This window comes from Phyllopteryx taeniolatus, chromosome 19, assembly GCF_024500385.1.
Source record: "Phyllopteryx taeniolatus isolate TA_2022b chromosome 19, UOR_Ptae_1.2, whole genome shotgun sequence".
Taxonomy (NCBI): Eukaryota; Metazoa; Chordata; class Actinopteri; order Syngnathiformes; family Syngnathidae; genus Phyllopteryx; species Phyllopteryx taeniolatus.
This window is the reverse complement of record NC_084520.1, coordinates 15,702,822-15,728,523: the sequence shown is the minus strand read 5'-3', so window position 1 is coordinate 15,728,523 and position 25,702 is coordinate 15,702,822. Positions and strand designations below refer to the sequence as shown.

General features: G+C 43.1%; 2 protein-coding genes across 3 annotated transcripts; one reads left to right on the top strand and one right to left on the bottom strand.

Moving 5' to 3' along the window:
* The first annotated feature begins 723 nt into the window (after nucleotides 1–723).
* Nucleotides 724–13,492, top strand: tbx21 (T-box transcription factor 21). The gene is made up of 6 exons (XM_061756052.1): nucleotides 724–1,458; nucleotides 7,357–7,511; nucleotides 7,578–7,699; nucleotides 8,846–9,004; nucleotides 9,096–9,157; nucleotides 10,379–13,492. The coding sequence occupies exons 1-6, from the start codon at nucleotides 956–958 to the stop codon at nucleotides 11,124–11,126; spliced, it is 1,749 nt and encodes a 582-aa protein (XP_061612036.1). The 5' UTR covers nucleotides 724–955; the 3' UTR covers nucleotides 11,127–13,492.
* Nucleotides 13,493–13,857: 365 nt separating this feature from the next.
* Nucleotides 13,858–25,686, bottom strand: osbpl7 (oxysterol binding protein-like 7). 2 transcript variants are annotated; one of them, XM_061756050.1, is made up of 22 exons: nucleotides 25,547–25,686; nucleotides 22,179–22,353; nucleotides 21,962–22,105; nucleotides 21,792–21,845; nucleotides 21,485–21,598; nucleotides 21,142–21,358; nucleotides 20,860–20,978; nucleotides 20,683–20,772; nucleotides 20,497–20,520; nucleotides 20,093–20,246; nucleotides 19,753–19,856; nucleotides 19,506–19,674; nucleotides 19,087–19,233; nucleotides 18,866–19,002; nucleotides 17,788–17,925; nucleotides 16,741–16,804; nucleotides 16,577–16,655; nucleotides 16,331–16,475; nucleotides 15,795–15,945; nucleotides 15,590–15,716; nucleotides 14,931–15,053; nucleotides 13,858–14,243 (listed from the first exon to the last, which is right to left on the bottom strand). In XM_061756050.1, exons 2-22 carry the CDS (start codon nucleotides 22,308–22,310, stop codon nucleotides 14,135–14,137), a joined length of 2,541 nt encoding a protein of 846 aa, XP_061612034.1. In that variant the 5' UTR covers nucleotides 22,311–22,353; nucleotides 25,547–25,686; the 3' UTR covers nucleotides 13,858–14,134. The 2 variants fall into 2 exon arrangements, with proteins under 2 accessions (XP_061612034.1, XP_061612035.1); XM_061756051.1 differs by lacking the exon at nucleotides 20,497–20,520.
* Nucleotides 25,687–25,702: the final 16 nt, after the last annotated feature.

Below are 25,702 nucleotides of genomic sequence, written 5' to 3'. Positions count from 1 at the left end.
GTGTTTTCTTTTTTTTTTTTTTTTTTTCAGCCTGCGTACCCGGAGAAAACCTACGCGAGGACTCGGAGAACATCCGAACTTCGCAATTTAATACAGTTGTCCTTTTAACGTTTGCGGTATGCTTTTGTCCAAATACACAAAAACATCAAGCACTATAGATGTGTTTTGACATCATATTTTTTTTGATATGGTGAAATTGGCTTGTTTTCGGGGCGTCTCCGTCTGGATGTATACGTCCAGTATGTAACGATGCCGTTTTTCGATAGCTCGAGGATCCGATTTCTGTAAAAAATGTCCCGCTGACGCTGAACTGCAATAATGTTGACGTCAAATGTGAGAATTGACGTTTGAAACTTTGGACACTGGTTCATATTTATAAATGTCATATTTGTATAAATGTTGATTAAATATTATAAATTAATTAATTAATACAAAATATTGATTTCTTTCACTTTTTGTGCAAAGAGACCAATCATGAAGAAAAGAATTTATTTTTAGCAAGTTTGGGTCGAAACCATCAGTTAGTTACTGCTAGTCGGCTAACCTGTTTTCCGGGTTTGGTCAAGCGATGTTCCGCATAAAGTAAAAATTTGGCTATTTTGCTGTGAAATTTTTTTTTTTGAGGGGGGGGGGGGGGGTTCATAACAGCTGCGCATGTGTTCTGCAGGAGTTGAACAGTTTGCTGAAATCTCTTCATTTGGGAATTTGTCGTGGAATGTCGGGAATGCGGGGAACGTGTCGAGCGCATGACACAGTTCCGTTTTCGGCAGTGACGCGGTTAATGCTGCGCGCGCACGCGCAGAGCGCCGCGGCCACACCTCCGCGATATGAGCGCGCGCACCAAACGTACACATCGCACACGTGAGTGAGTTCGCGCAGTCGGCGTGCTTGGAGGATCCGGCCCGGCGGTGTTCGGATGCGCGCGCGAGACTTATGACTCTTGCGGGGGCTGCAAATGGGCGGCACGGGTGGCAACCTCTACCTCAGCATGTTGACCGGCGCCGCCGAGGCGAAGAGCCCCGAGGCGAACGGACACCTCCACCGCGGCGGGGCCAAGGAGCCGCACGGCCAGGACGCTCGCTTCTACTACCCGGACTCTGCGGCGGGCGGCCAGGACGCCCTGGCGCTCCAGCGGCACTACCACCCGGAGCAGGCGCTCGGCGGCTTCGGAGCGGCGCAGCCGGCCCGCTTTTACGCGCAGACGCTCGGCGGCTGCGCGTACGCGGGCGCGACGGGCTCGCCGCAGAGGAGCGCCGCCCGGCCGGGCTTCGGGGACGCGTACCCGCCCTCGCCGGACAGCTTCGGGGCGGCAGCGGCGGCGGGCTACCAGCGGGCCGCCCTGTACCCGCTGCCCGGCTTGCAGCTGTGCGGCAAGACGCAGGCGCTGCTCAACAACTACCCGCTGTGGGCCAAGTTCCACAAGTTCCACACCGAGATGATCATCACCAAGCACGGCAGGTGAGAGATGGCCACCGGCCACCGGCCACCGGCCACCGACCACCGGCCACCGCCAGGTTCCTTTTTTGAACCTTTTTAAAACTTTCCAAAACTTTCTTCACTGCATAATCCCAAACAATCACGTAACTTTGCTCAATTTGTTTTAATGTCAGGATCATCGTCATAATATTCGACATGCAAAAATAAAAGATAATGATCATGAATAACTTATTGAGACTTTTTATTTGTTTATTATTATTATTTTTTTTTACATACGTTGTCATTTGCACGTGCAGAACTATTGGCTATTCGTCATGATCATCATAATATTCAAGATAATAATAAGATACTCCAGTGTTAAAAATGCTCATTAATATAAATGCACACATGCATTTCTGTGTGACAGAAATATTTGATATTCTTCATCATAATACTCAAAATGTCAAAGTGACTAAAAAAAAAAGTTGCTCAAATGTTTAAAATGATAATTATTATTACACATGTGTTTGACTAAAATATTTTAAAATGTAAAAGTGACGAAAATAAGTGTTTAAAATCATTAAAATGTATTCATGCGTTTGTTTTACATGTAAATTATTATAATTTATACAATGGCATTGAGGCACACATGCTTGTTTGATGGAAATGTTTGCGCATAATCATAATATTCAAGATGAAATTGGCCAAAATAAATTGCTCCAATGTTTAAAATGGTAACTATTATAATTCATATGATGATATTATTATTTTATTTTATTTTTTTTGACAGACGCTTCCGGATCAAAAGTTGTCATAGAAATGTGATATTCTTCATCAGAAATCCTAATATTCAAAATGCAAATGTGACTAAAAATATGTTACTCTTGTTATTCTTCCTCATAAAAGAAGAAGGTCGTCTTTTGCGTTTGAAGATTTCAACTTTATTTACAATTTCAAGTGGAAGTTTAAGCTGTCGGGCCTCCCTGAAATCCAGTTTTAATATATGAATTGCGCACATTCATGTTGTATTAATCGATCACTTTCAAGAATTTAAAAAACTCGTAACTCGAACTGAGGGAGGCAACTCTTAATTTCTTTTGGAATTCTACGTTTTTTTCATGACAGTTGCAGGTTGAATTTTCACAGAGCAACTCATTGCTTGTTTGGCTTGATTCATATTTTCAAAGCATTTCGCGATCTAATATCAACTCAATGAAATGTCGAATAAGGATCCCCCCCCCCCCCCACCCCCACCCCTCAACATACAACTAAAAACTAAATAAGATGACGCACAAAAAAAAGAAGCCGCAAACCTCAAAATATCTCGTGTGCAGAAGAAAAAACATTTTCTCAGCAGAAAATATGACGATGGAAAAAGATGACACCTGTGACATTTTGGAGAGCAAAAAGTTATTTATTATCATAATTTGTTTTAAAGGCACAATTTCATATTTTCGCCTTTGACGTGTTTGAGTCATAAAGGTATCGGAGGTACTGATTCAAACGTGAAGAGGAGCGTTGAGAGAAGCTCCAGGGACTGAAAAGTTCACAGCCCTTCACAAGGTGAAGCACCTTTGAAGCTGCTTTGAGGCTTTCCAGCTCCTTGGCGACTTGACTTTCACACCAGCACACATTTTCAATAAGTTACAAAAAAAAAAAAAAAAAAAAAAATTCATGTGCGAGCCCATCCCGATTGGTCTGGAGATGCAGAAGGACCAGAATGTTCTTCTCCGTGAAGCACGTTGACATGCCGTCACAACTAGGAAGGCCTTTCAAACACATGCAGGCGTCGAACTCAACTAAATGTGTGTCCACTTCATATTTCTTGTGAAAATGGATTTTTGTTTTGCCCGAAAATCTGTAGCCATATTGGTATTTTTCTTCACTTTTGCCGTATTGCTGGCATTGGGCGGAATCCTCCAGAAACAAAACAAAACAAAACAAGAAAACAGCACGTTTGTTGAGCCTTTAACATTGCATCGTTGCAGAGAGCAAACCATTTTCCACACTTTAGATTGGTCAATAATTTGTAAAAAAAAATAAAAATAAATAAATTCTCTGATTTTGCTATTTAGAAGTATATGTTTGACTCCAATGAAGATTTTTGTTTTCTTCTAAAAACTACTAACAACTCCCAAATCACAAATATTTTCCATGTACAACGTGTATAGTATTTATAGAAAATGAAAAATGGTCGCAATACTTAAGGAAAAGTCAAGTGTTATTTTTTGTCTTTTCATTTTTATCCGCAGTTGTGTAATGTCATGTAATTGCGGCTACGTTATAATGTGACATTTACATGATTTTAATGGCAACCTTCGGGAAAGCGTAACCAAGATGTGGCCGGCGATGGAAATACGTTTGACACCCTTGTTTTAGAAGAACAAATTATGAAATATAAAAAAAAAAATTAAAAAAAAGATACTTTTATTATTTTTTTTATTTTAGGTGTCTTCCCACAGGAGTTTCACACTCAAAGTGGGGAAACTGGAGTGGGTGCCTCATTTATTTTTAGTCTTGACGATAATCAACATGTCAGTCATCGTGAAAATATTTCATTTAAATATTAGGAAGTCTTTTTCTTCTTCTTCTTCTCCCCCTCGCCCAAAAAAAGCAGAAGTGCGACCATTTCGAGTTCTCACAGTCACTTCCTGTTCACGCTTCGTCTTCGCAGAAACGCCGAGCGAGCGAGCGCCTCGTCGGGTAGCAAAACAAACGCTTTCTCACGTCAACAAGTCCACCACTTGTCCATACGTACATTTTTTTCCAGTATTTGTCAAAATATCCCCAAAGTCAACAATTATAGACACATTTTGTGTTATCGATTTATTATTATTATTATTTTTTTGTGTGTATTTTGACGGCTAAAGTAGCATAGCTACGTATGAGGACTTGCACACAAACATACCAAACCAATTATTACCGCCACCCATTAAAACCTCAATTATGATGGCACCAAAGCACTACTTTTCTCTGCGATAGGGCTATGCCTCCCTTATAGAAGCTCCTCCTGTCATTTCAACATAGTTCCTTGGCACCACGATGTCACAAGATGGCGCCAAAGCACTACTTTTCTCTTCGATAGGGCTATGCCTCCCTTATAGAAGCGCCTCCTGTCATTTCAACATAGTTCCTCGGCACCACGATGTCACAAGATGGCGCCAAAGCACTACTTTTCTCTTCGATAGGGCTATGCCTCCCTTATAGAAGCGCCTCCTGTCATTTCAACATAGTTCCTCGGCACCACGATGTCACAAGATGGCGCCAAAGCACTACTTTTCTCTTGGATAGGGCTATGCCTCCCTTATAGAAGCTCCTCCTGTCATTTCAACATAGTTCCTTGGCACCACGATGTCACAAGATGGCGCCAAAGCACTACTTTTCTCTTCGATAGGGCTATGCCTCCCTTATAGAAGCTCCTCCTGTCATTTCAACATAGTTCCTTGGCACCACGATGTCACAAGATGGCGCCAAAGCACTACTTTTCTATTAGACAGGGATTTGCCCTGAGGACAAAAACTCCAAATAATGGAGGATAGGTTCCCCAAGTGCTATCGAACATCCCGACCATTTAGGATTGTAAAAGGCTCCTTGGGAAAAAAAAATAAAAAATCTCACCTGTGCGGGGACCCTGAACCCAGGAGGTATGCCAACGCCTGAACGCCAGACTGAAGTGTCGGCGGGCGGCGGCAGCTGCAGCCTGGCACGTCGCGGTCACAGACGATCAGGCGAGCGAGCGCACGCGCTGACAAGAAGCCGACCTGAGCTCCCGTCCGCACGCATCAGCGGGTGCGCCGGTGCGGAAGCGTCCTCCCCCCTCACCCCCGCCCGATATCCACTTCCTCTCCCGTACATTCCGCCCTCTGCCGTACTATCATTCCTAAATGTCAGCGGCCTACTGCCAGCGCGTTTCCCCGAGCTCCTCGCCGCACTTCCGAGGACACGGGAGCGTCCGCGCTGACGGACGAACCGCCGTTCGGCGTTAGCGTCAGGTGTCAGATGGGCGGAAGATTCACAGATTTGATTCCCTTCCGAGACGTTCCGGTGGGAATCCGGTACCTTTATGCTCTTTAAGAAACTGCTACCTTGACTTACAAGTAATTTTTTTCCCCCATTGACCAAGCTCGTTACTCAAATCAAATCAATTTTCCCTATTGAAATGAATTGAAATGTCATTAATTTGGTCCAGCCTGAAGAAAGCGCGGCAATTTTTTCGGTTTGTGATTTTTTTTTTTAAAAGCACTGTATTGTGTAAAAACTAGAGTGGCAACAATGAATCGATTACTCAACAACTAATCGATTACCAAACTAACCGACAGCAATTTGGATCATTTAGAGACCTTGTTTAACTTAAACTTGTGCGAATCCTCAAAATTTCAGCCTCTCGAACAGTAAATTTCCTCAGATTGCAGTCATCCAAAATCAAACTTACATCAAAATAAGAAATTTGCAAACATCGCCTTTTATTTTGGAAAACAATGATCAACATTTTCATGTTTGTGCATTTTGTGTACTGTCAATTTGAAATAATGTCCTGTTTTTTTTTAAAAGACAGGATGGAAATAAAGTTTTTTTTATCTGATTCATTAACCCCCCAAAATAATAATCAACAGATTACTCAATTATTCAAATAATCACGAGTTAAAGCTCATGTAAATACATACTAAAACATAAGAAAATATATTGGTTTTATAAGTGTAACTACTGTAGTATTCGTGTTTTGAATGGGTGCCTTTAGGGAGCGTGGCCTAGTGAGTGACCTCAGTAGCTGGAGTCTTTTAGTCTGTGTGCGAGAGTCTGGGCGTGAGTTGTGGCTTACAGCAGCTCCTTGCGAGTGTGCTCATTTTGCATTTTGTATCTCATTTTTTTTTTTGCATTTTGTGTGTTTGAAAAAGAACCATGCCTCAGCTCTTATCTTGAAAAGCAACACAAATGTGAAAAACGGAAAAGTCACGGTATTGCAGGCTTGAAACGCAACAGCTGAACCCTTTACTGCGCAAAACCTCGATCCAAATCAACAGATAAAATGGGATGAATCGCCAGAGCGAGCCTCAAACACTGTTTATAAATAGCGCAGTCTCAACTGCCGCGCTGGAGCTTATTTAGCGACAAAGAAACGCTAACGCAAGGCGACTCTAAAATGGCCGCCCCTCAGGTGCCTCGGCGACCCGCAGCAAACGTTTCCCCGCCTTTACACACCTCACTAGTTTCGACGCCGCCAACGCGCCCCGGGGAACAATTACATTCATTTGCATGAGCACGTTTCACATTCGGCTAAACAGCACTGTCAACATGCGCCACGATCAGCGCATGAAACAAACTTCCTCGCGTACGATAAGCGATTCCCATACATAACGTTAGCCTCATAGCATCATTTAAACTTACTGTTACCCAATCAATGAAAAATACCAACGTGCTTGCTAAACATTCTGTTTCTGTCTTGTTCTAATACGACTTAGGCAACGCTAACAATAATGTTCGGCCCGCTCTGTTATTTAAGCATTTACATTTAAGAGTCCTCCCCATTAGTTTTCATTCCTTTTTTTTTTTTTAATTGTATGTGATAAAAGTACAAAAGTTAGTAAAAAAAAAAAAAAAAAAATGTAATTATACATGTACAGCGCAAATGTTTTTTTTTTATTGTGAGTTGTACTGGCTTCCCTAGCATCTTTAGCCTTCAAGCTAAACTACTGTAAATGAGCCTATTCCAGATTCAGTGTTTAAGCAAAATGTAAGTTGGTTGTCATATGATCAACTTTACTTTACGCTATATTTCTGCAGAGAAGGGAAACGTGCACATCGCAGTGATATGTCAAACATTTTTTTGGAGGGGGCTTAAGACATTTTTAGGGGGTGGGGGCTTCCCCCCCAAAATAGGCCTAGCAACGCCACTGCAATTAAGCATGATTATTAAAATACTGTATGTATTTTCTTTTCCAGGAGGATGTTCCCATTCCTGAGTTTCAACATCAGCTCGCTGGATCCGTCGGCGCACTACAACGTGTTCGTGGACGTGGTTCTGGCCGACCAGCATCACTGGCGCTACCAGGGCGGCAAGTGGGTGCAGTGCGGCAAAGCGGAGGGCAACATGCCAGGTACGGTCGCCGCTTCACGCGCGGGCATCGTGGAGACGCATTTGACGGCTGCGGCGCTTGGCGCAGGAAACAGGACGTACGTGCACCCCGACTCTCCCAACACGGGCGCCCACTGGATGAGACAGGAAGTGTCCTTCAGCAAGCTCAAGCTGACCAACAACAAGGGCGGCACCAACAACGTGGCGCAGGTACAAAACGCCGACCTGCAGCGTTTTACATTCAGCTTGAGTTTTAGTTTCAGTTTCATTTCAAAAGCGGTATGAACAATTTGGTTGATTTTAGTTTTACAATTTGTATTTAAATTTCATCTTTAAAAAAAAAAAAAAAAAAAACATTATTAAGCTCAATGTAAAATGGGTACAGTGGGGATCTGGATTTTTTGTTTCAATTTTCAATTTTTTTGTACATTTTAAAAGTGATATCTAAAAATATTATTTTAATTTAAAAATTCATTTATAAGCACAATATAAAATGAATGAATTGATGTGTTTTAATTTATGTCTTCGACTTGTTTTATTACATTTTTAATATAAAGGTACTATAAAAGTAAATGGATGAGTGCATTTTAGCGTTACTTTTAACTTTAACATAATTTAAAAATGTTATAAGTGGTATCTAAAATTGATTAATTTTCATTTTAAAAGCGGTATGGGGAATCCATTGATTTTAATTGTGATTTGAATTCATAAACACAACATGAAATGAATACATTGATGGATTTAGATTTTATATATCTCTTCATTTTATAAGTAGTGAGGTAACTAGATGGCCAAATTATCATTTTTAATTACATTTTTTAAATTTAATAAGCAGGTTTAATAGAATAGATTGATGGCTAGATTTTAATTTTAAGTTTTCTTTTTCTTTTTACTTTAAGTGCCATCTAAAATTTGTAATTGTAATTCATTAAGTGTATTTGTATTTAAAAAAACAAAATTTACATTGGAATCATTTGCGGCTGTTAATGTGAATATAATAATCAATTTCATAAGTCATATGTGAAATGGGTGGCGAGGGGGATTTGAATTTTGATGTAAATTTCAACGTCATTTTAAAATGCATGACTGACTTTTAATATGCAATGTATGTATAAAAGATGATCGAGTGATCAATTCAACATTTTGTTGCTTGTTCAATATAAACGGTCGAAAATAACTTACTGCTGTAATGTGCATTTGTTTATTAGCTGATAATAGAAGAACATCAAATTAGAGTGGCGCATCAACAAAATCTATGATTGAGTTAAATGCAACACATTTGGGTTTGCGTTGGATCAATTGAAATATTGTTCACTGTTGAGATCAAAATGAAAGAAAATGTTTTCACGCGCGCAGATGATCGTGCTGCAGTCGCTGCACAAGTACCAGCCGCGGCTGCACGTGGTGGAGGCCAAGGAGGACGGCACCGAGGACGCCTTCCACGCGTCCAAAGCTCAAACCTTCGTCTTCCCCGAGACGCAGTTCATCGCCGTCACCGCCTACCAGAACGCCGACGTGCGTCAAAGTTTCGCCCGACGGATGAAGCAACGCGATGTTCAACGCTGTTTTTAATTATTGTCTCTCGTTATATTCCCACCTCTCACAGATCACACAATTAAAAATAGACCATAACCCCTTTGCCAAAGGCTTCCGTGACAGTTATGACACGTGAGTATGATGAAATAGGTTTGTAGTGGATAGAAAAAGTCTGCACACCCCTGTTCAAATGCCACAAAACAAGACAAATCATTTCAAAACGTCTTCCACCATTCATTTGAAACTATATAACTCAATGGAACATTTGACAACAATAATTTGCAAGAGGAAAAGTAAAATGAAACAACTGGGATAATGTGCTTGCGCAAGTGTGCACACCCGCTGATAAGTGGGATGTGGCTGTGTTCACAATTAACCAATCACATTCATACTCTGATTCACCCCAAATAAGCTTTTCCTGACATTTTTTTCATATCACGAAAACCCGCCATTTGAACAGGGGTGTGCAGACTTTTTTTTTGAACGGTGATTACTACTGCACTTTTACTCCGAACCATGTAGATAAATGTACGTTTTGTGACCGCGCGCGCTACAACGCGAGCAACTGCTGAGACAGGATAAGCGCAGAAAAAATAGACAAGATGAAATATGAGATAAGATTCTTGTTTTCATTGCGGTTTCAACAGACAAGACACGCTGAAAACAAGATAACACGACAAAGAATTAAACACCGGAACAATATCCATTTTTGAATAATAGAATCAGTATATACATTATATTTTTCGTCAAATAGAGGCAAATGTAATGTTCGTGTAATTTTTAATAATAGTGTCATTAATTTTGAGTTGAGTGCAACGACTGAAAAATATATGATCATATATTAAAATGTTATTTGAGTAAGATCAAGCCAATGTAACCATCAATGTAACATTTTTTTTACACTGTGATTAATTTGAAGGTGAGTAAAAAGATTGATTACAGTGGAGTCAATTATGCATATATATATATATAAGGTATTATACAGTTTACAAATCTATTATATAGGAATTCAATTTGAGTAAAACTAAGCAAATTTAACCATCCATGTTACTTTTTTTTAGTTAAAATTACTAATAGCGTTATTCATTTTGAGACGAGTGCAAAGACTGATTGCAGTAGCTGTAGTCAATTGTACATATGTAATATATACAAATATATACGATAATATATTGTCATTTAATTTGCGTTTTATATATCTATATATATATATATACACAGCGTGTAGGTAAAATGTGCGCTTAAGTGTCCTTTGTGGAGATACTTGATAGATGTTTGAGGTTTTTGGGCAGGAAGTAACAAGTTCTCTAACCCCTCCCCACTTCCCCTTCCTCCTCCCCTCTGTCGCCCACCTAGCTTGTACGCACCGCCAGACCCCGAGCGCCTCACCCCCTCCCCCACGGAGAGCCAGCCCCTCCTGCCGGGGGGCTGCTACCCTGCGGGCTACCTGTCCGAGCCGTACATCAGCCCCCTGCCCCAGAGTCGCTTCTACGGCCGAGAAGCGGCGGCCGGCCAGCAGCCCAAGGACGTCCCCGCCAGTCCGGGACCGCACTGGTACCTGCCGTCCCAGCAGGCCGTCGCCCCCAACCGCCTGGACTTTGCGTCGTCCTTCGAGGGCGACTTCTCCGGCAACGCCCTCTACAAGCCCTTCCCCCTGCAGACCCCCCCGCACCCGGGCCTCAGCTACTATCCCGAGCACCCGTTCGCCTCCACCAGCGTGTCCACCGCGGCGGGTTGGACCGCCGCCCGGGCCCCGCCTCAGTACCTGGCCAGTAAGCCCGCCCCCAGCCTGGCTTGGTTCCGCCCGCTGTCCTCGTCGCCCTCGTCGCCCGGCAACGCCAGGCTGCACGCCGCCGCGCTGGACCCCCTCCCGCTAGCCGACAAGAGTAAAGACGGCGCCGGGGGCGAGGAGCACTGGCTGGAGCCGACCTCGGTGAAGTCGCCCGACTCGGTGGACTCGACCCCGTTTGAGGCTGGCTCGGGCGACGTCAAGAAGAGGAGGTTGTCGCCCTACGCCTCCAGCACGGAGAACTCGCCGCCGCCCAATCGCGGTGCCCAGCTGTGCGACAAAGACGCCGACTACTTTGGCTATTACACCCGCTGAGCCACACTTTTGCCCACCCGGCCCCCTGAGCCACTTGAGCATTTATTCAGTATCCTTGATATCCAGCCCAAGGTCCGTGTACTAGTACGCCTTTTGTCCTCACTAGTAAGACAATTGAGAACATTTTTGCCACTACTAGTTGACATTTCTGCATACCAGTCAGGCAACTGTAGGAAACTAGTAGGAAGGGGTTGAACCGACTACTCGACTAGTCAATCGGTCAATTTTACTACACCGCATCGACGTGTATTTGTTTATATGCCGAACCGTCAAAACGTCTTTACGCGAAACCGTTCCGTGGTGCAAAAAAAAGGTTGGGGACTGCTGTACTGTGCTGAAAAAATATCAACGATCTAATCGATTAATCGACTTTGACACAACTTTCATCACATTATTGTCACGGAAAAACTCACCTACAGTGAACCCCCGCGAAGTGCTGCTGTGAGTAGCGAAAATCCGCCCACCTCAAAAAGTTTGGATTTGCCTAGAGATGCCGTAAGATGGTGGCAAAGCACTTTTTGCCTCTTGGACCAGGTTATGGCCTGACGAAATGAAGCTCCTCCCCTCAGTTCAGTTCAGTTGCTTGGCACCAAGATGCCATCAGATGGCGCCAAAGCAATATTTTTATATTAGACATGACTTTGGCCTAAGCACAAAAACAGCGAATAATGGAGGACAGCTTCCACCCCCAAAAAATGTGCAATTATGCAAATTTGTAAATTTCAAAGAGTGGGTATCATTACTAGTATGAGACAGTCATTCTACTAGTGCCATGAATTGTCTTACTAGTTAGGACAAAACAACATAATAACGTCATAAGTGGCACAAATTGTGGAAAAAACACAGTAAGACACGGTCGTTCTACCAGGGGTGTAAATTTGTTTTAGGATTAAGGGCAAAGAGTCTGCTAGTACCTGGACCTTAAGATGGACATCGAAGATATCTAGAATAAATGCTCAAACGGGTTACCAATCGCAGGAACACATTTTCATGCTTTGACTTTCAGTATTTGAGGACGCCAAGCGGATGTGACTGCTCCTCTGGACCAGGGCTTCCTAAACTTTTTGGGTCCAGGGGAGAATTTTTTTCAAGGACCCCCCCCCCACCCTCCCTCCCTCCCTCCCGCCCTCCTAGTCTTCAAACCAAACAGAACCACCACGTGAAACCCTTAAGATAAAATTGTAATATTATGATGTTAAAGTCAAAGTTTAACATGGGAACAAAGTCATAATTGAACAAGTGAAATTTAAATATAATTTTTTTTTTTGTCTCATAATATTTTTTTGTCTTTCATATGGGAAAAGAGGCTTTTATTCTCGAAGAAAAAAAATGGCTCTACATTCTTGAAAAAAATAGACTTTTTGTTTTTGTTGTCGCCATCATATCAGAGCTTTTAATTGGTAGGGGCGAGTCATCGGTTTAGCATGTTAGCGAAACAGCGTGTCCATGAAGTCTCCAAAATGTAACACATTTATTACAAAAGCAAATGAATAGACAAAACTCAAAATGAGACGTAAATATTCATTTTGTTATTGTTGCCTCGTTTGATTGACCTTTTTTATGGGCAATGTTAATTGAAGTATTCGATTGCTTGCCGCTCATCAACCGTGGCAATGACATCAGTCATTTTGTTCATATCATGTTTGATTCAAATGATTTAAAAAAAAAAAAAATGTAACAATCCTTTTTTTTTTTCTAGTAAATTAAAGTAAAAAAAAAGTCCATTTTTTTTTAGAATATTATTATAATTTCGCACACGATTTTGCAGTGGGTTGTTAATTTTTTTTTTTTTTTCCCAAAACTGTATATACCAGACACAATGAGACTAAACACTGAACATGTCTAAAAGACTTTGTGGACACTCCCAGTGTGAAAAATGGTTGGACCGACGCTCAATTCCTAACGCACCCCGAGGAAACAATACAGCAGAACATTTGGAGGAGGTGACAAAACAGAGCGAGAGAACACAGAGGTGAACATCGAGGCCAATTGATGGTTGGTGAAAGTTACCATAGTGACAGGAGGGGCAGGGAGGAGGTGGGTTTTCAGCCATCTCTCATGGTGCGTTTGAGGCCAGCGGGAAAGACGAATGTTGCATGTTGCGGTCTGATCTTCTTCTGTGCGCCAGAAAAAAAAGTGGGTCACTCCAACACCTGGAGCCAAACAGACCCTTGTCACCACCGTAAACAGGAAGTGGGAAGTGACCACACAGACACTATGTCCCCCAGGGCGGCAGGGGTCTTTCGGGGGCCCTGTCTGTGAGAAAGCGTTCTCCACCCAAGGTTGACTTGTCTGAGCCAAAACTAAACATCTTGATCATCACCGAATACTTAATGGTGTTGTTTTTTTTTAATGCTCAAGGAGGTGGGGGGGGTCGGTGTGGTGGAGGGGGGGGAGAGGACCCTCAGCACTCCTAAAATATTGGCTCCTGCTTACCTCACAACAGCGGTTCTCGAACATTTTTCCAAGGAATGTTTATATTCCGGCAACACGGTGGACGAGGGTGACCCGAAAGGTCAAGCGCCGTAGAAAATGGACGGACGGATGGTTGTCTTTGCGCTATTACAATCAAACTCTGAGGTCACGCCAGCGTCCCACATTGAACAAAATAATAATAATAATACAAGGAGATGCTGCACATATTTTAAAGATGGAATGCGCAATCAATTGCAACTTCTAAAATGAGATTTTTAAAGGGGACAACTGTTATTTATTCAAAGTGACACAATGGTGTATTATTGTACTGTTTATTTTTATTATTTTTTTTTCACTTCAAATAAAGCATAAAGGAAAACGTAGTATGCCCTTTTTCACACATGCAAAGTTCCCTGTTAAAAGTGTACATTTTTCTAAAATGAGTTCAATCTTTGGTTGCAAAGTTTACAGTCATGTTTTTAGAAAAGTTGAAAACTGGTGATGTGGGCGGCCATGATCCAGTCACGGGCGTCCGCCGCAGATCATGTGTGCTTTTGTTTTGCTCTGTTGTCTTTGTGTGTGCGTTGACGTCGTCACCACAGCGTTACACTCGGGAGCTTGGCCAAGCCGGGATCCTCTCGGAGTTTCCAGTAAGTTCCGTTTGTCAGCCACACGTCGCGCCCGCAACAGTCTTTGGCTTTTCTGAAACAACAACAACACACACACACATTTTTGGTTGAGATCAAATGACGTAAGGGCCACTTTGACATTCTTCACCTTTAATCTATTAAACACGCTAAAATCAATCCACTCAGCGTCGGTAAAGATATACAAAGATTCTCTAATATCGTGTTCCCCTGCTAAAATCTGTGATTGACACTCTTCCTAAAAAGGTTTGTAATGCGCTCTAGATGCCACAAGATGGTGCCAAAGCATAATCTTTATCTAAATGAAACCCCTTAAGTCACCGCAACATAGTAACCTGACACCAAGATGCCATAAGATGGCAACAAAATACTGTTTTTATCCTAATGAAACCCCTCAACTCACTTCAACATAGTAGCTTGACACCAAGATGCCATAAAGTGGCGGCAAAGCGCTGCTTTTGTTTAAATGGAATCCCATTAATTCACTTCAACATAGTAGCGTGGCACCAAGAGGCCACAAGATGGCGCCAAAGTAATGCTTTTAAGTCTTTGGTTTCCCCAATAAATCTGTGACTGCTGCATCGCGACTATGTGAGGACTAACTGGACTATTTGTGCCAGGACTTAGTCCCTAAACCCCGTGACTAGCGAGGCTTCACTGTAACATGGACTTTGGCCACTCCCCGTTTGAGAAAATGGGTCGTGAAGGATGCGCTTGTTTATCTGTCTGAAGGTGGACTGACTTGAAGAAAGCCGGGACGTGCTCCTCTCCTTTCTCGGCGAGCTCCTTCCTCCTCTCCCTCTGCAGCTCCTCGATGTCGTCTTTCTTTCTGTCCGTCTCGTCCACTCGGCCCTCCTCCAGCATCCTGCACGCGCCATAGCAAGCGCGTCGTCAACAACATCGCAACCTCCCGTTCGACGGGCGTGGCTGAAACTTCCGGTTTGATTTCGTAACGTCCTGTTTGTGTTTTTGCGCTCATAACATCCTGTTTGTGTTTGACACTTCCTGTTTTTGTTCTTAACTTCCTGTTTATTTTCGTGTCTTCCTGTATGCAAAGGTGGGTACTAAGGCACTACACTTACTCCGCTCATTCAGACTTTTTCCTTATGGCTGTATTTGCCTTATGCATGCTATTTTATGAAGATTTAATTTATTATGGTTTTAATTAAAGTGATATTGTTTGGCAATATCTGAATTTGCACCTTCCCATTTTATATTTTAGTCTATTTAGCATTTATGCTCTGAAATCGCATAAATCACACATTAGTCACCAGTTACTCAGTACTTGAGTATCTTTTTCACTGAGTACTATTACTCAAAGTAAAGTAAAAGTACTCTTCCCACCTCTACTTGTTTGTGTTTGCAATATCCTGTTTTATGTTTGCTTGCAACTTCTCTGACCTCTGGTCAGGGCGCAGGCGACTGTCAGTAGGGGGCAGCAGAGGTTTGAGGTCCGCTGTGAGCTGGTTGAGCTCCATGGCGAAGGTGGAGAAGCCATAGTAGATCAGGTGGTCTTTGGGTTGAGGGTCTGCAGGGACGAGACGAGGCTCTCAGGTCAGGAGGTGAACAAAAGACAAGGCAGAAGATGCCACAAAAAAAAACGCACTTGGCTTCCAGACGCATTTGGGCGTAGGCAGGGTGTCACAGAAGATTCCCTCGTGCCACAGACCTCCGAAGCGGTGGATGACGCTGCCGCTCGGGTCCAGCACGGTGCCCTGGACCTCGTTCTTGTTGGCCTCCGAGCCCCAGTAGCGCGACTGGAACGCAAGAGTGAGAGCAGAGGAAAGTCAGCTTTCTGTACAATGACTTCCTTTTTCAGGTGCAGTGGAAGAAAAAAAAAACAACAACCTTTGGAATTTCTAACATTTCTGGATTAAATGTAGTCTGATCTTCATCTAAATCACAAGAATAAACAGAGTCTACTTAAACACCACAAAAACAACTAGGGGTTACATTTTCCAGCCTGTCCTGTAAATGTTTACGTTCTGCTCTGTGAAAATATGAAAGCAAAATTGTTTATGTGCGGCGGTCGCTGTTAAAGTGTTTTATAAATGCCGCCGGGCTGAGTGAGTAAAGAAGTTGAATCAGTACGTCTTTTTTTTCAGTACTTCTACTTAAGTGAGTGCTTTGCCGCCTCGTCACCTTGACAAAGGTGATCTTGCAGGTGCACGCCTTGCTCTTCAGGTTGCGAATGGTGACTTCTCCGTAATGTTCCAGGTAGCGCTGCTGACTCAGCACGTTGTGGATGCACGTCACCACTTTGTTCCACTCGTAGTGATCGCCGTACCTGAGCGCGATGCCACAAATACCAACCCGACCCCCAAAAAAAAAAACAAACAAAGCAAAAAACTGCGGCGGTTCACGGATCCGCTCATCAGAGTCGTTTACCTGGGAATCGTGACGTTCACCGTGCCAGTCGGCACGATCTCCAACGACTTTCCCCAAAACTTGTTCTTCCACCTCTGGTCTGTTCGGAGACATCAAGACAAGCAAAGGTGAGCAGAGGGCCAGCAATCGCTTCCATTTATGCTTCTATGCTTGTGAAGCGTCACCTTGCCAGAAGGAAAAGTTCTCCGATTCTGCGTGGCAAGCAGAAATGGGAGGATGGTGGCACACCTATATCATAAAAATACATAAAAACAGTGAGACAGACAAAACATGCTCTGTTCTTTAATGCAGCCCGCCGAGAACGATCAAGAGTCCTGCAATACTTGCATTGATTTAGCCTCTTCTTTTTTTTTTTTTTTTTTTTTTTTTAAATGGTTATTAAAAAAACTCTACTCATTTCTATTTAGTTTTTCTTCATTTATTGCATGAAATAAATGGTAATAGCTGTATTATAAATGATAAACATTAGCAAAATAAACCCTTTTACAGATACATAAAAATGTGGTGAATTAATTACAGTTAAATAATTTTACTATACATTTTAAATGATACAGTTTAAAAATGAGAAAGAATTATATATATTTTTTCCATACACAGTTTAACTTTTTTTTTTTTTTTACCTTATCTGATACTTTAAAAATTCCAATGTTTCAATTCCAATTTAAAACTCCAACAAATATTTCATTGGTTTATTATAAGTAATACATGAAACATTAGTAATAATACCCATTTTCCATATGCATTTTTTGAATGACTTAACTAATTGGGAACTAATTACTTAACTATAAATAATACATCATACTTTTTTTTCAACAATAACTCATTTTTGTACGTTTTCTGCAAATGGCCTGGTCCATCTGTCCATTGAAAAAATTCCGTTGTGAACCTGAAATAAATATTTTATTGGTTTATTGTAAATAATAACATAAAACCTACATGTAAAAATAAATCATCGTATTTTTAACCTTCTTAAATAAGGTCGTTAAGTATTAAAACACTATTCAAAATGAATTACTGTACAATTTATTTTAAAGAATCTTTTTTAAGATTTTTAAATAATCTGGAGTTTTCCCAACCCCTGTGCTACACTCTATGGAGAAAAGTATTGGGACACACTGTTCTTAATAAACGGCGCTCTTAGATGAATGGTAATTGTTCATCTTACAGTTACAATCGTACGCCTCCAACTTTGATTTTTTTCATGATTTGACCTGCTCGCTGATGAAGCGAAAGCCGCGATCGTCCCGCACGCACTCGTAGGTCTCGCCCAGGACGGGGTTGAAGGGCTTGTAGCGGCTTCGGAAGGTAGCGGTGGAGTAGCCCGAGATGGCGAAGGCGGCGATGTACACCTGGAGGAGTGACGCCGCACGTCCATACAGAAACATTTTTACAAGACACATTCATTCGCTGGTTACAATTCACATTTCAATGCATTCACTCCAACTATCCCCTTTGCCTAAAGTTAGTGGTGGGAAGTAACAAGGACTACGAACGCATCAGTGGTGACTCTGTGCTGCATTTGAGTATGCCGGGGGAAAAAAAAAAAAAGTACAATTTTTTTTTTTTTTGTTCGAATCACAAAGAAGCAAAGAATAAGATACTACTTATATTATATATCCTACTCATACTCTATTAGCCTAGCTCGGATGAGCTGCACAGATAACATGAAAGTTGATCCCACGCAGCGTGGCAGATGACAAGAGCGGTTAGCTAGCCACCAGGCTAAATCGAGGCTTTATGGCACCGAAGAGTGCAAAACAGAGCTGGTATTCGACCTGTGGCCAAGGTTGCTGCGAGGGATCCTTGTTAAAGTAAGCCATTTTAAAGTAAAAAGCAAAACATTTCTGTACGGCGACGCGGCAGCCAAAGCGTGCTAGTGTCCTCTCTTATAGGTTCAATAGAAAGCTTGTAAATGATAAAATTGGATTTTTCATTCATTGGACTATTATTTCGGAATAGTACAAGGAATAACGATTCAATTGTGATTCGCTAGCCATTGATTACTTTCAATGCAGATCGGACGGGGTTCTAGGGAGCGCGTCTGAGCTCTACAAGTGACTTAGTACAGGTATCGGTACTTTAGTTGAGTATTCATTTTCCTGATGACTTGATTTTTACTCACTATGAAAACAGATATCTGTACGTTCCACTCCTTAGTTTGTCAAAATAGGCTCAATACAAAATTGTATCTGTCATTATTGTCAAAGTGCTTGTCGTGTCTCTCATTTACTAACGCGTTCTCGTTTTTCTCCAGATGGTGTGTGCGTGCGTGCGTGCGTGCGTGCATACCATCCTCTGGTAGGGGTCTGCGGTGGCGCTGGCGGCGTCCAGCAGCTGGCTGTACTCCAGCTCCTCGCACAGTCGCTGCAGCAGGTTGACGGGCTCGTTGAGCGCGGCCGGCATGGACACGCGAGCCAGGTCTTTGCCTGCGCCACATCACCATAGTATTAATCGTCTTTTTTCATACCGTTTATGCCGAGCGGAGTCAATTTGAGTGGGCCGCCGACGACCGATGTTGTTGTAGAGGATCGCCATGAGGCCCACGTGACTGTTGTCCGGACACGCCGCAGGAAGCGTCGTTCGCCGTCCGCTACTCTTCGGTGCGACGCTGTGGGGAGTCCTGGAAATGCTGGCGCGGTATTTTCGGGTGGCGGATACTGTCGAGAACAGGAAGTGGAACATGACATTCATCATTATTCTCAAGGTACCGCTGTACATTACATTAGAACAAATTAAACGGCCGGAGACACGAGTAAATAGATATATGTATGTATCATCTTTATTTGCCAAGTATGTCCAAAACACACAAATTCCTTGTGTGTTTTGGACATACTTGGCAAATAAAGATGATTCTGATTCTGATTCTGATTCTGATACATATTGATGAATACATACATTCATCAAGCAGAGTTTAATTGAGTGGACTCACGATGTCCTTCCTCCGGCTCCGAGTTGGACGTGCTTCCGTCGCTCAGTCCCGACTCATCCGACACGTCGGAGGAACTCCCGAAGAGGAAATCGTCGCTGGCGTCGAAATACTCGGCCGTCGACTCGGCCACCGAGGGAGGCCTGTGTGACGAACGCCTCCCTGCCGCCCCCTGCAGGAGGACAAAGGTCAAGGCGTGCTAGCGCACACTGCCAGGGGAGGGTGTGGTTGGGAGCTTGTGGAGTTTTACCTGTTCTGTGTCAGGCTGGCGGGCGTTGTTGTTTTCCCAGACTTCCTGCAGCTTCTGCCTGTCTTGGCTAAGAGTGTGGTGGACCGTTTGGAGCGAAGACAGGACTGAAGATAAGAACAATGCGCAAACTTTTAGTACTTATCTCTTGCACTTCCTCTAACCCTAACTCTCAACATATAAGAGCCGCCGCAAGCTTGCACAACAAAAATTGCTTTTACAGCTACAAAGCAAGATCCAGATGGCCACCGCCAAATAGTACAAATACGTGTGAGACGCCGACTGTATTTTTCTTCGCGATTGTCCTCCTCACAAGAAGACTTCATCTGTGTGTGCGTCTGACCTCGCAGCGACACGGCACAGATGTCCTGCTGGATCTTCTTGCCCTCGGCAGATGCGACGGCGTTGGGGAGGGACAGCTGGGAGCAGACGTAGTCCGGGATGGATGGGACGGAGGCGCCGAAGTGGGAGGAGCTGCTCAGAGGGCCGGACGATAACTGAAGAAAAGACCACAGTTCTCAACTCATGAACGCCACCAAACCACCCAAACACACTCGTCTGCAGCATCACAGTTTGGCACAATACTCAGTGTGTTTCCATTCTCAAAAGCGTACCCAAGTACACACTGCTTGCCACCCTTGGGTACCTAAAAGGGGCGGAGCTAGATACAGTGCCTGCTGTGGATGAGTGAACAAGGAACAGTCACAACACTGCGCAAGTCTCAGGTTCTGCCCGCTAAACACTCACCGATTTTGTCCTCCAACGAACAGGCTTTTGAAGCGGAAAGATAATTATCACTTTTTTTGTTGTTCTTGTTGTTGTTGTTGACACTGAATGTAAACATATAGCTACACGACTCCGAAAACGTCACATTCAGGGACAAGTGAGCGACTTCTAACTGAGTAAGAGCTGTGTCCCAGTGTGACTTCTCACCATTCCCAGTGCTTCCACTCTGGACAGTGTGCGAGAGTGACCCCACACTCTTCCTGGCTTTTGCTTCTTTGGCTTCTCCAGGGAAAGATTCTGTATTCAAACATCCCAAAAGATGTGAATAGGAAATCTGAAATGGTTATTATATTTTTCAACAAAAATCGCAACAAAGGGAGGCACCTGTGTGCTGATGATACGCTGCAGTTCCCCGTTTGTGAACGTCTGGCCCGCGTCCAACTGCTGCAGCCTCTGGATCAGCCGGTTCAATTCGGAAAGGTCCAAATTGCAACGGTTGAGTTCTGGAAGGAGACGAGGTGAAGAACTTGGTGAAGCAGCATGTGGCTCTGCCAAGTCATTGTCCACAATTGTATGTTTGTGCTCACAAGGCAGCAGCATGTTTAGTATTATTGTGATCGATGCGACGTATGTACTGCATACAAATTAACCATTGCGGATACACACCTTGTGCACAGGTGTCAGGAGGAGGACTCTGCTGCAGCCACGCCGACACTTTGCTGTTGACGGCGGCCTGCGGAAAACACTTTGGCTGTCCGCTGAGGGAAGCGACGTCAGGCGTGAGCGTCAGCAGGTGTCCGTTGTTGTGGACGGCGCTCTTCTTGTATGAGCGATGCGCCTGCAGCTTGGTCACCCAAATGTAAAAGAGCTCGTGGCTCTTTGCCTTCAGTCGCACGGGAAACATTTACCGTCGCTTTCCAATATCGAAGACACATTTTTTTTTTATATATAGAAAATCTATTTAGAAATGTTTCTTTTTTTTTTTTAGGTATAAAAATGTGATGCTCACCTTCATGTGATACAGAATGTCCCCTGCATCCAAGTCAATCCGGTTGGACTTCTTGTTGATGGACATGACAGCGCTGCTTATGTCCAGAGAGCCCTGCACTCTTCCTATGGACACCTGTTAGCAGGACATGTTAACATTTTGTGCTAGCGCGATGTATTTACAGACGTTAGAAGGATGCATGAGAAGGATGTGTTCGCGAGACTTGTGGGCAATTCATGTGGTAGTTTTGTTAAAATGGCAAAGTTGGATGCTTACATTGGAGGTATAACGAGGTGTTTACATGACATGACATCCGATATGCACTTACATCTTGTTGATTTTTGCAATATCTCAAGATCCCTCCTTCCAGGACAAAGTATCGCTGTATGAAGAAAAATAGTCATATTCAAGTAATGATAAGACCTTTAAAGTCAAACGTTTGGTAATCATTTTGAGGACTGGCCATGAAAAAGGGCCAGTTTGTTTTGTTTTGGTCACCTTGTGCCAGCCTTTAAGAGGCCACTTCCTCCTCTTGAGAAGATAACCCTCACAGACGCCTGGAGTGTTCATCTCCTGAGGATGTTCCCCCGCGGCGTTCGCGTCAACTTGGACGCCCTCAACCACTTCCCAGTCTTTGATCAGCTGAAAGAAGTAACCATTGATTTGAGCTCCCACTTTTGACCGAAGGCGCCGACGGTTTTCCAAGGCGCCTCACCTGTCGCGAGTGTCGAGACGACAGCGTGCTGCTGCTCCGGGAGTGAGGAGCTTTTGTCCAGGTGGGCGACGACTTCTCCAGGCCGCTCGCCAGCGACTGGCTGCGATTGAGGGCCGAGCCATAGGAATTCATTGTGTTGATGTCACTGTCTGATGCGACGTACCCCGCCGAGCGCCTACAGGGGCGACGACAACAGTGTGGCATGATTAGTTACGAAACTGGCACATTATTTTAAGCAGCGGTTAGCCAGCTAGCTATGCCTACAACCTGAAAAGGCACTGGTGTGGCTGCTTTAGAGCGCCTCGTTGTCAGCCGTGAGTGTGCGCACGTCACACAGAGAACGGTGGAATAGCAAGAAGGGGGGGATAGTTTTGAAAAGACCAACTTGATGGCCAGCGTGTGGCTGGTGTGGCCGCTTTAGATCGTTGTCACGCAGTGGATGGGATGTATTCCAGCCACCACAGGCTTAAAGCGGATATATTTTCGCAGCTCAAACATGTAGGGATAAGAAAGATTCTGTCGAAGATTATAGTAGTGGTATTTATTTGACAGTCGATCGGGACGTGGTTTCAGTGCATTCGACGGACACGCCCACAGCGTTCCAGAGCGGGGACAACGGCTTGGTTTTTCATGATTTGGAAGACGTATTTTATACACTTGTTCTTTTTTAATCATTCAAATTTGACAGGGTTGTTAACAACACTCTCCTCTGTGGTTTGTCAAATTTAGGAGACATCTTTACAGGCAATTTAAGACAACTGTTTTAAAAAAAAAAAATAATTTTAAAAAATGTCTCCCTTAACACGCTATAATGTTCTACTTAAGGTGAATGAATGTCATTCTGTCGAACACAAAGACCTCCACGGAGGCCAAGCAATCCTCATTTAGACAGAATTTTTACACCTTTATAAAGACACACCTCTTCCGCTTATATATATATATATTTGAATTTAGTTGCTAAATCTTACAATGATAACAAAAGGGATATTTATCAGCCATTTATTTATTGACTTCTCCACCAGTGAAACATGATCAAGTTGCATATTGTTGACCACGAAGAGGCGTCCGGTCGAAAGATGCCAGGACACGTGCCGCTATTAGCGTCTCCAGCACGTCCCGGCGTGGCCGCCAGGAGGATTACTAACTTTGCCTTAATTGGTTTTTCGAGCGGACCTTTTTAGCAACACGGGTAACCACATGCTCCAATGCCTGCACTCGCTGACGCAGACCTACTGAAACCTACTGTCACTATATGTCACTGGCCTATATAGATGAACATATTGCTCATTAAGTAAAACTGGATCACTTCCTGCGGCACAGTGGTTGGGAATCGCTGACATAGGCAAATGTATTGAGACACAGATCATCCAAATCAATCAGAGGATTACTAGTCCAAAGTTAATTGCTCATTTTGGACTACTACTAATATTTGAGGGAAGTTCCTTTTCCTATTTCCAAGTGCACAAAGCAGTGTCATTCAAGGCATGCTTGGGTGAGCGTGCTGTGGAAGACCACAATGTGCAAGCCAGGTTACCTGTGATCGCGTAAATTATCCCACAAGGAGTACACATGGTCTTCTTCCTGCAGGTGTCCCAATATTTCTCAATGCTGTGTTACATAAGTGGGAAGAAAGAAAGTGACCTCGCAGGAGAAGGAAGGAATGGCATGAGAGGATTTGTTGGTGAGCTCACTTACTAAAAAATCTCCACGAGAGTTTTTTTTTTTTTTTTTACTTTCAACGAGGGCTGGGCAATTCATCGCTGCGTCCTCTTCCGCATATGGAGACGTCTCCCGGCGAGACTAATGCGCTGGCTTTTAAAGGGAATGAGAGGAGACGCTTCGATTGGACAGGATTTAAATCAGCTGTGACGCCGCCCACACCAGCACAGACATCGCAATTTTTAAATGCGATGGTGGTAGCCCGAAAAGTGTGTCCCTGCTTATGTGAGCTGCTTACATTAACAACATGGCAGCCAAAATTGAAGCATACAAAGAAAAGAACACTGTCCCTACTGTGAAACATGGAGGAGGCTCTGTTATGTTCTGGGGCAGCTTTTTTACATCCGACATCGGTTGCGTATTTTATTTTAAGCCTACATTGCCCAGCACCACTTTCTGTTGAAAGTTCCTCATCCAACCCGACATGGCGGCCAAAGCGTTTCCGCTCGCTAAACGAAACGCTTTGACCTTTTTCGAAGATGTCAGCGCTTTCTTTTCAGCGTGCAGTTGTCACACCTAAGTGGATATCTCAGCACCATCGCGCCACAAATGTTGAGTTATTTCTGAGAAAACGTCCACTGCTCGGATCGACTGACTTGTCGGAGGGGATTTTATCTAAAGCCTTTTAAGATGACACCGCACCCCCCACCACCACAAACACCCCATAAACTGACTTGAACACTAATATAGTGGATGATTATTGTTAGTATTTAACTAATAACTGCTATTATGGTCTGATCTTCAACTAGCGACAAAATGTTTCGCATCTCACTCTTTCATTTTAGTCTAATAATCCATAATAATAAAAAGAATGGCAAAATACTTTATTTTTTACATGACCAAATGGGAGCAAGAAGTTGACAAATACATACTTCAAAAACCTTGACTGACGACCCTGGTAATCAATTAAGGCAATCATTTGGCATCAGAACGTACTAGACTGCAAAATATCATATGTACTGTTCATTTTACATCTTTAGTTAATCAAATATAATCTTTTTTTGCACTTAGTGACAGGCCGCAAAACATCATTTTCGCCTTTTGTAGTAGCCTAACATAAATGAAGACAATTATTTTCACTGAATACGATTGACTTTCAAAACATACCTGTACATCTGAAGATGAGGCAAAAAAAATAAATAATGTAAACATGTAAAATTCTATTTTAATAATAAAATAACACCTCATTTTGAAATCATTAATGAAATTATATTTCAGCTAAATGTTAAATGTAGAGTACTGTATACTGTGTGTCAAAGTGTTTGTTGCTTTTTTTTTTGTAGTTTAAAGAAATCAGTTATCTAACACAAACGTTTATTTTACTAAAACAATAGTTTTTTTTCCCCAAATAATCCAATAACCAATTATTTATTATAAAGAAAATGTTGATTCTACTAATATTTTACTTTGAATTATTTAGAATAAATATTGCAGGACTCCTGATAATGTAAAGCCGGATTTAAAGAACGGCGTGGGCTGCATAACCCGAGATTGTTTATGATGAGTTGAATATAATGCTGCAAAATTCTGCTATAGTTAATAAAAGATTGCAGTAAATTAAGCATATTAAATGTAAAACATGCATTATTTTTTTTCCCCCTTGTTTTGATGTTTTGGTGAATAAAACAGAAGCAAGGCATGACTCCGACCTGGACCTCAGCCGCGTGGATCATGGTCCGTCCTTCACGAGCCTCCAGAGGGTCCAGTATAGCAGGACCAGAACCATCAGGTGCGGTGAGCTTGTCAAGCACTTGGCTGTCCAGGATGCGCGCTCACGAGGCGCGCACCAGGACGTCCTGGACGTG

Bases quoted from the DNA above. Each gene is read 5' to 3' on its own strand.
- tbx21 (XM_061756052.1), top strand. From the start codon at position 956: ATGGGCGGCACGGGTGGCAACCTCTACCTCAGCATGTTGACCGGCGCC. The intron at 7,700-8,845 runs GTACAAAACGCC...TCACGCGCGCAG, and splicing joins GCACCAACAACGTGGCGCAG to ATGATCGTGCTGCAGTCGCT. The intron at 9,005-9,095 runs GTGCGTCAAAGT...CACCTCTCACAG, and splicing joins CCGCCTACCAGAACGCCGAC to ATCACACAATTAAAAATAGA.
- osbpl7 (XM_061756050.1), bottom strand. From the start codon at position 22,310: ATGAATTCCTATGGCTCGGCCCTCAATCGCAGCCAGTCGCTGGCGAGC. The intron at 21,846-21,961 runs GTGACCAAAACA...TTCTTCATACAG, and splicing joins CTCTTAAAGGCTGGCACAAG to CGATACTTTGTCCTGGAAGG. The intron at 20,521-20,682 runs GTGAGAAGTCAC...CCGCTTCAAAAG, and splicing joins GAGTGGAAGCACTGGGAATG to CCTGTTCGTTGGAGGACAAA.